Raw genomic sequence first — 10372 nt, forward strand, 5'->3', positions numbered from 1 at the left:
ATCAGTATTACCGGGGCGTTTTAATAGGCGGGTGAAAACATATTGTTTATAAGCCAAGACATGCGCGCTTGCAATTGTTATAAGAATCAATAGCCAAACAAAGGGTGACCTTTGCACCACCTGGAAATACTATTTATTAAACAATTTTTCTTTGAAATGATAACTGTCTCATGAATCCAATTAAATAAAAAACTTTATTTTTGTAAAGTATTGTAGTTAATATGTTTTACTATTTTGTTAAAAAGTATTCTATAATTCTATAAAAAAAAAAAAAAGTTTTTAAATCATATGATTATTCTAGAATTCTACTTGTAAAAAAAGAATTCTAAGTTATTCCAGAATTTTATTTGTAAAAATCATGTTTTAAATCAATTTTGCATTCAATAAAAGAATACAGCCTCTATTCTAAATTTTCCAAATCAAATACTGGAAGCTATCAAAACAAAGCTGTGAGACAAAATTCGATTTGAATCTGTCAAAAAAGTCAAGTTTAAATCTTTAAGAGATTAGCGACATCTAAATGTAGGGTATAATGGTTACCAACAATCTCTATTTCACTTTATAAATGATCTATAATATGACCTTCGAAACATAGAAAATTCTTTTTACTTTACAATATTTATTTTAGTATGTTACATATTGTATTTTAACAAATAAATGCAAATATTAAACAAAATTTACAAATAAGTAATTATTAAATGCAAATAAGTTAAAATGTTTTCAAATACATGAGACATTCTTAATTACAAAAAATGCATTTTATATTTTGCAAAAGTTAGTATTTTACAAGTAATAAAATATTTACCAGAAGAAGTCAGCAAACAAAAAATGTTAGTTCTGAAAGTTATTTTTAAAAATGTTGCAAAGAATTCCGACCCGCTAAAGGATTAAAGCTATTTGCGGCGCCTCTTATCTATAACAATGCGTTAAACGTCCTTGATATTACAATTTTATTAATACTTATTTGAGCTATTTAAATAAAAAAACCTTTGGTTTGTCGAAGTTTTTACTTACACTTATTTTATCGTATTATATTATTTTTATTAGGTTGAATTTTTAAAAGTATTAACATTTATGGGTGGAGTGCAAGAAGCGAACATGAGTCAAGTTCGACTTGAACCTTACATTTTAACCAGTAGCATCAGTTATGGGTTTTCACCTCAAAAAATACTCATCGGCTATTGGTTACAAAATAAAGTTCAAGTCGAACTTGACTCAAGTTCGCTTATTATATTCCACCCTAAATCTTTTAAAAATTTTTTTGTCGTAAAAGCTACTAGGTTTAGGTTTATGTGATAGTTTGTAACAGGATGGAAGGGGTTAAAAATTGACAAGTATAGGGTAATATGCTTTATGGATGACCCCCTCCCCCATGTTTTTTTCGTATTAGAAGAATAACAAAGAAATCTTTTTTTTTATTTAATGCCTAAATAAAAATAATTTATAGCTCTTATTTTTATCTATTTATGTATATTTATATGCCAAACAAAAGAAGAATACGTACGCAAATAAAAAAACAATAGTATAAATAAATTTAATTAACATTGAAAAAAAAAAATTGAATGATTTTTGTTCAAAATTCTCCGAATATAAAAAGTTTCAGTTATAACCTAGTCAAACCAACGTGGCGAAATAAGGAATACTAAATGACGTTTTTCATTTTGCGCGACTCAACAAAGGTTACAGAAACCTTACGTTCAGCGTTGTTTTCGTAACTAAGGGTCTGCGTCTTGAAACTTTTCTTATTACGATACGATAAGATATAGGAATGTGCGTATTGTAAGTTTTTTTATATTACGATTTTTTTTTTTTTTTTTTTTTTTTTTTTTTTTATTTCGTCATTTTCATAATAAGTTATTTACAAAATATTTTGAGTTAAGATATGACCGGAGCAGGCAGAAGACAAAAGTCTTATCATCTAGCCCCGTTGTATCGTTTACACTATCATAAATCTATCACAATATCAATAAAATAATATAAATACTTTAAAATAAACATTTTACATTTTTTTATACATAAAAAAAAGAAATATTTATACATTCATAAAAATATATATGTATAAAAAAAAATAAATAAATACAAATTTAAATAAACAAGCAAAAAAAATATATGTTTTACTTTTAAGCAAACGAAAGAAAAGTTAAGAATTGAAAAAGAAGATATTAAAAATAAAATAGAATTTGAGATATGTCATAATCAAGTAACTGTTTTTTTAAAATAACTTTGAAAGTTTGAAGTGAAATTAAAGTTTTACTTTCAATTGGAAGGAATGAGTTCCACAAATGTGGCCCTCGGTATGCTATTGAGAAATTAGACTGTTTTAATAAGGTTTTTGGTACCTGATAGTTATGCAATGAATGCTTTGTTTGATATTTATGATTTATAATAACAAAAAGGTCGTCAAAAATATTTGGCAGCATACGATATTTAAATCTAAACATAAATAAAAGAATACTGTAGATATTTAATTGATAAACATTAAGCACTCCAAGCTTTTTAAGCAGTGGATTGGCACTGGTGTATTTATTAGAATTTAATATAAGGCGGCTAGTTTTTGTTTATTTAAGATACGCTTTAATTTTGATGGATAATTGCTGGCCCACGCAATATTACAATAACTGATATAGCTATGGATAAACGAAAAGTAGATAAGTTTTAAGCAGTTTTTATCCAACATATGCCTTGTCTTGTACATAATTCCAATACTCTTTGAAATTTTATTTTCTATTAAATTAATGTGGTCTTTCCAACTTATTTGTTCGTCAAGTAAAACGCCTAAAAATTTAATGCAGAATGTCCGTTGTAAATTAGTTTTTTCTATTGAAATATTTGGGAGTTTTAGGGGCAAATTTTCAGATTTGGAGGGTTTAGAAAAAAGAATATATTTGCTTTTAGTTTTATTTAGAGAGAGTTTGTTGGCTTTTAACCATTCATTGAGGTTGTCAAGCTCACGATTAATAGTGATAAAGATTGACTCTATGTTTGAGTGGGTATAAAAAACCTGAGTGTCGTCAGCAAAAAGATTGAAATTTAATACACTAGAAGATAAGTAAATATCGTTTATATAGATAATAAATAATAAAGGCCCTAGAATAGATCCCTGTGGAACTCCGCAAGAAATGTTTTCTAGTTTCGTACAGGTTTTGTCATAAGATACACATTGTTTGCGATTATTAAGATAGGAAAAAAACCATTTATAATTATTATTTTTGACACCATAATTTCTGAGTTTGTATAGAAGAATAGTATGATCCACAGTATCGAAGGCCTTTGAGAGGTCAATAAAAACCCCAAGAGTATATTGGTTGTTATCAAATCCGTTTAAAATTTCTTTAACAAATTTAATTACTGAATGTTCTGTCGAGTGCCCTTTTCTAAATCCGTACTGATTATTATTAAGCAATTTATGTTTTATAAAATAATTGTATAGCCTATTATGCATTATTCTCTCTAAAATTTTAGAAAAACATGGAAGTATTGAGATAGGTCTATAATTAGATAATTTAGAAATATCACCGTCTTTAAAAATTGGAACTACTCTTGCTAGTTTTAAGAGGTCAGGAAAAATACCATTATTAAATGAAAGATTAAAAATAATTAGCAAGGGTTTTTCAATAATATCAAAAACTTCTTTAACAACCCTTGGGCTTATGTCATCAAGACCTGAGCTTTTGTTTGGTTTTAACATATTAAAAGCAAACCGAAGTTCATCAGGAGATACTTCAAGCTCATCCATCACACAGTCCACTTCTTTAATATATGATTTAAAATTTTTATTTCCGGGACTTATTTTATTTGCTAGGTTTTGACCGACGTTTATAAAATAATTATTAAAACTCTCTGCAATAACTTTTCGCTCATTAATTACTGTTCTTTCATCTTCAGTGTATATATATTTTGGTAAAGTATTACCATGATCTTGTTTATTTTTTCCTATCACTTCCTTTATTATATCCCAAGTTTTTTTGTTATTACCAATATTATTTTGTAGTGATTTTGAGAAATAATTTTTTTTAGCTTTCTTTTTCAGGTTTTCAAACAGGTTTTTGTAAATTTTATATTTTTTTTCGTTTTGATAAGTTTTATTTTTTAAGAATTTTTCATATAGTCTTTGTTTTTTCTTTGAAGATTTAATAAGCCCTTTTGTAATCCAGGGACTTTGCAGGTTTTTAAGTTTAGTTTTTATTTCCTTCATCGGAAACGCTTTGTTGTAAGCATTAATGAACTCATTGTAAAAAAAATCATAAGCTATATTAACATCTTTGCAATTATTGAGTTGTTTCCAGTTTACTTTGAGTAAATAATTTCTAAACACCTCAATATTAGTTTCATTAACCTGCCTTTTTACTTCCTTTTGTACTTTGCATTTTTTTCCTTTTTTAAAAAAATCCGAAATGAAAAAGATTGGAAAGTGGTCGCTTATATCGCTTTTTATGATTCCGCTTTGAATGTTGCATGTTGTAAAGTTGTTAGTAAAAATATTATCAATGAGAGATTCGGTTTGAAGAGTTACGCGAGTAGGTTTGTTAATTAAGGGAATAATGTTGTACTGAAAAAGAGTGTTTGAGAAACGTTTTACATCGCTATCAGTTTTAACATTAAGAAGATTTAGGTTATAGTCTCCCGTGATGTAAATTTGTTTGTGCTTTATTTTTTTTAAGTAGCATTTTAAGTGTTTTAAAAAAGATTTCTTATTTCCGCAAGGCGGTCTATACAAAGCAGTTATTAAAATGTTTTTTTGATTATTGTGGTTTAATAATTCGATAGTTAGAAATTCAAAGTCCGCGTTTTGAATACTTAAAAATTCTATTTTCTGAAAATGGATTGAGTCATGAACAAAAATGCAAACACCACCACCAATGCCACCACTTCGAGTTTGGTGGATTGCCTTATAACCTGGAATTTGAAAATTATTTTTTTCATTTCTGCACCATGTTTCTATTAAGCATATTACCGTAAACTCAGAGTTTATATTTTTAAGCATTGATTTAAAACTTTCAAAGTTTTTGTTCATACTACGAATGTTTAAAGTTAGAGTTGAAAATAATATTTGTGACGCATTCATGAGGTTAGATACTTCCTCAATATCAAAATAGTTAGAGTTGATTATGACGTCCTCAAAAAAGTTTACATCTGGATCATTATCATTATTCAAAAGAAGTGTGTTTTGTTTATTAAAAATTTCTAAAAGATTTGTTACGTTTGATTTGTTAACCATTTTAATTATTATAATATTTAAAATTAAGATTAAAAATGATTAGATTTCTAGCTATATCATTTTGAATTATTATAAACATTTTTTAAAATAATAAGTTTGTCATACCTGACGATTACATTTTCTCCATTTAATTTTCTCACTTTCGCTTCAGAAAATAACTTCCTTCGTATTCTTGCCGTCTCTTGAGAGAAATCTTCATTTACGTAAATATTCAGACCTTTGAGTTTTCTTGTTTCTTTTAGAATGTTTGATTTATCTTTAAACCTCAACAACTTCAATATGATGGTTCGGGATCGGGCTTCTTTTCTAAATCCAACTCGATGCGCTCTTTCAATTTCGACTCCTTTTACTCCTAAATTTACACATAATAAATTCTGAACCTTTTGTTCAGTTTCATCCCAAGTTTCGTTGATATTTTCAGGAATTCCGTCTATCCTTAAGTTATTACGCCGCGATCTATCTTCGGAGATTCTGCATTTTTCGTTTAAAATTGTAATATTATAAGAGCTTTCAAGTTCTTTAGAATCATTAGCAGCTTTCACCTTTTGGTCGATTAAATGTTCGTGAAAATTTAAGCTTTCTTTTAAGTCTTTTATATCATTTTCTAGCAAGTGTATTCTTTTAGTGCAATCCAATGTTTTTGTTTCAATATCATCTAGGCGTGTATTGATTATTTTTAAATTATCGCTAAGTAAGTCCACAAATACTTTTTCTTGTTCTTTAAATAATGTTTGTATTTCTTTTTTGTGCTGAATGAACATATTTCGGATAAAGTAATCGCCATTTTTAATTTTTTTTTTTCTTTCTTTTTTGAGCTGTTAGAATTACGTCTGTTCACCACGGCGTTCGAGTTAAAAGATCACATAAGTTTTCTTCACAAAAAGAAACAATGTGGGCTAACATGATGTTTTGTACGATAATATCGTAACCAAAAAAATTGCACGATAAATTTCGATATTTATTGATTCATTACGATATTTATTGTTCAATTACCATAAATATCATATCTCATATCGTAACTCAAACAATAACGATACTTATCGGTTCATTATGATATTACTTCTTCCGACTGTCGCAAATTGAAAGTCGCCGTAGATGACCATGATCACACCTTATTAGGTCTAAATGTTACGTATTAATACGTTATACCTAAAATCTCGGTTACGTAAAAATTACATTTTAGCACGTAACGTTACGTTACCATGTTATGTATTGTTACGTAAAATATTACGTCTCGGTTACGTAAAAATAACGGACATTTTGCACGTATTTTTACGTAACAATGTTACGTGTCGTTACGTAAAATCTTACGTCTCGGTTACGTAAAAATAACGGACATTTTGCACGAAACGAATCTCGTTTACGTTACAATACGTAATGCAACCTAAAAATGTTATAGGGGATAGATCATTTTCCGATTTTTTTTCTCCATAAACACAGATACTAAATTAACACTAGATAAAAAAATGGCTTTCGTAAACGCATTTATTGCAAAGCAAATTTAGCATCATTTAATGACCAATTATAAATGCTTCATTTGCACCATATTGATCATTTTCAGGACGCCAACTTAGCTAACAGCAATTTTCTTAAAACATTTTATGATATTTATGACGCAAATTTTCCTAAAATTAAAATAAACCAAAAGCTTAAAAGGATTACATCCTCATGGATAACCAATATACTAAAAAAATCTTCGACAATTAAACAAAAATTATATATTAAGTACATGAAATCTAAATCAGTTGAAAATAAAACCATTTACAAAAATTATGCTAGAGAGTTCGAAAGACAAAGAAAATATTTAAAAAAAACATACTATCTTGATTTACTTGAAAAAAAACAAAAAAAACTCAAAACGCACTTGGTAAGTTTTAAGAGAAATCACTGGTAAAGCTAAAACTAAATCAGGCGCTTTCATTAACGGTATTAAAGTTAATGATAAAATTTTATATGCTTCAAGCGATATTGCAGTTTAATTGAATAAGAATTTTATTTTAGCAGGGTCTAACTTAGCAAAACTATTCCATATACTGGTAATTCTTTTGAATTTTTACCTCAAAAAACAACAAATCTTAATTACATTGAAATATCCTATCAGGAATTTGGAGCTGCTATCAAAACGACTAAACCAAATAAAGCAATAGGATTCGACGTTATCAACGGAAATGTTTATATAAATTCATACAATATTCTATTTAAAATCTTTTTGCCTTGCGTTAGCCAAGGAGTTTTCCCTGATCAACTTAAAACTGCCAGAGTAACGGTAAAATTGCCAAAGTAAACATATTTTGATAGTTGTTGCAAACAGCTATCAAAATTATATATATATATATATATATATATATATATATATATATATATATATATATATATATATATATATATATATATATATATATATATATATATATATATTTGATAATAATAACAATAATCTTCAAAAACTCCATAACTATGACATTTATTTATCATTCAAATTTGTTTGAATAAATAGGGGAGAAGGGGACAGCTTTGAACGGGAGCAGCTTTGAAAAAATGCTTTTTTGAAGCATTTTTGTATTTAAACTTAATAAAAGTAAATATGTCGTGAAGATAATATTTACCCTCATTATTTATAAGATAGAATAATTCATAACATTTACTATTAAGCAGAATATATCAATAGTTGAGATAATTTTGTTTGAAAAAATCATCGTTTGTTATTTTAAATGCTGTTGGGGCAGTTTTGAATAAAACGAATGGGGCACCTTTGAATTGTTTAAATTTCTCGCACTGTTTTGCTTGATTATTACGGCCTGAATTTTGATTGTCTAATATTAAAAATGGTTCGAAATTATAAAAAAAAGAGAGTGACAGAAGTCATAGAGGAAGATATTAATAATGCTGTTCTCCAAGTTGTAAATGGATTAATGAGGCCAAGCGAAGCTGCTAAAACTTATAATATAAAACGTAATACTTTACATTACAGAATAAAGGAGTGTAAAAATTTATCTAAGACCAACCTTGGTTTGACAACTAAATATACTGTCGCACAAGTATTTAACAAAGACGAGGAATTAATGTTAAGAGACTACCTAATAAAAAGCTCTAAAATGAACTATGGCTTAACATATAAACAAGCAAAAGAATTAGCATTTCAATATGCTATGAAACTTTGCAAATGCCTAAGTAAATGGAGGGAAAATAAACAAGCTGGTATAGAGTGGTTGAAGGGTTTCATGAAACGTCACCAAGAACTTTCACTTAGAAAACCTGAAAATACAAGTTTGTCTCGTTCAACAAGTTTAAATCAGCACAATGTAAATCAGTTTTTTGATAACTATGAAAAAGTTTTAAAAAAATCTAATTTCACTCCTGATAGAATTTATAATATCAACGAAACCAGCATTATGACAGTAGTACAAGCACCCCATGTTATAGCATCACGAGGAGCAAAACAAGTAGGACAGTGTGTGTCTGCTAAACGTGGACAACTAATTACTATGTGTGGTATAGGAAATGCCATAGGAAATTTCATTCCACCTGTCTTCATATTTCCAAGAGCACGGTTTCATAACACCATGATAAAAGGAGGACCACCTGGTTGTATTGGCTATGCAAACAGTCCAACAAGTGGCTGGATGACAGGGCCATTGTTTTTAAAGGTTCTAGAACATATAAAAAAACTAGTCAGATGTTCAAAAGAGGATCCTGTTTTACTCTTAATGGATAGTCATGAAAGCCATTGTACATTAGATGCCATTAATTATTGTTGTGAAAATGGAATGGTTCCTCCTCATTGCACTCATAGAATGCAACCTTTGGATGTGGCAGTTAATGGTCTTTCAAACAAAAATCTCTCAGAATGATTGGCTTGTATGCAATCCAGGAAAAACCATAACTATACATGATTTAGTTGGTATAGTGACACCAGCATATACTACAACATATATTGCCAGGATTATTATTGCAGGTTTTTCCACATCTGGAATATATCCTTTTTCACGACTTGCTTTCTGCAATGACAGCTTTCAAAGTGCTGAAGTGACTAATCGCCCTCTAATAGAAACATTTAGTATAGCTACCTTTGATAATTCACATCAAATTCCTATTACACCTGAAGGCATAGTTATGCAAAAACAAGATTGCATGATTGATTATAAGGATGATGAGCAAAAAATTACAAGCAATGCCTTACAATCACAGCACACAATAACACCTGAATTAGTAAGACCATATCCAAAAGCTCTACCTCGTAAGAAAACTAATAAAGGTAGAAAAAGTGGGAAATCTAAGATTCTTTCTGACACCCCAGAAAGAGAAGAAATAAAAAAATCTTATCTTTTACGCAAGAAAAGACTTGAAAAACAAGAAACCTACAAAATTAGATCCTCAAAATCCAAGCTAAAAAAAAAAATACTTTAATCTATGTTAAGTTATCTTAACTTTTAATAACTTTGATTTTTTACACGGTTTTGTTTTGAATGTTTAGATTTTGTTGCTTGTAAAAATTCTTTTAAAAATTATTTAAAGTTTATTATATATATATATATATATATATATATATATATATATATATATATATATATATATATATATATATATATATATATATATATTCTTTATTAGATTGTAAGTGTTTTTTAAATGTTCTATAGTACAATGCCATACTAAACAATGCACTAACACAAACATTTATGTTTTTGAAGTGTAACATTTTAATTAGATCAGTGGATGCTTTAATATTTTTACATAACTCTTGTTTCATCGATTGTTACTAATAGAAACTTAAACTTTATCCATTACCATTTACCGGTTTAATTGGGTTTTCTTAAGTTTAAAGGTTAGTGAGTTTTGTAAGGTTGTTTTTTTTTAAGCCGCTTCTATTAACAGCTTAAATAGCTTTATATAACTTTTGTTTGATCAAGTCTCTAGAGTGATTATAAGATTAGATTGTTTAAAAGTGTATATATATATATATATATTTTTACTATCAGAAACCAAAACTTAATGAAATTTAAAAGTAAATCAATGCTTTATTTAAAAAAAAAGAAGTTTAATCACTAGTTATTCCCATTTGTCAGAGATAATTCAAAGCTGCCCCAGGTGTGTTCAAAGCTGCCTCAGGTTGGGGCAGTTAAGAACATTTTCACGCATGTTGAAGAAATAAGG

General features: G+C 28.0%; 1 protein-coding gene across 1 annotated transcript; it reads left to right on the forward strand.

Annotated features, from left to right (window-relative positions):
- The first annotated feature begins 8043 nt into the window (after positions 1-8043).
- On the forward strand, positions 8044-9625 carry LOC136089643 (uncharacterized). The gene is made up of 2 exons (XM_065815694.1): positions 8044-9040; positions 9174-9625. Exons 1-2 carry the CDS (start codon positions 8044-8046, stop codon positions 9623-9625), a joined length of 1449 nt encoding a protein of 482 aa, XP_065671766.1.
- The last annotated feature ends 747 nt before the right edge of the window (positions 9626-10372 follow it).

The sequence above is a fragment of the Hydra vulgaris genome, chromosome 13 (assembly GCF_038396675.1).
Source record: "Hydra vulgaris chromosome 13, alternate assembly HydraT2T_AEP".
Classification (NCBI taxonomy): domain Eukaryota; kingdom Metazoa; phylum Cnidaria; class Hydrozoa; order Anthoathecata; family Hydridae; genus Hydra; species Hydra vulgaris.

What these genes read in the sequence shown, in the direction of transcription:
- LOC136089643 (XM_065815694.1), top strand. Translation starts at nt 8,044, where the DNA reads ATGGTTCGAAATTATAAAAAAAAGAGAGTGACAGAAGTCATAGAGGAA. An exon ending in TTTGGATGTGGCAGTTAATG is followed by an intron (nt 9,041 to 9,173) that starts GTCTTTCAAACA and finishes TTATTATTGCAG; the next exon opens with GTTTTTCCACATCTGGAATA.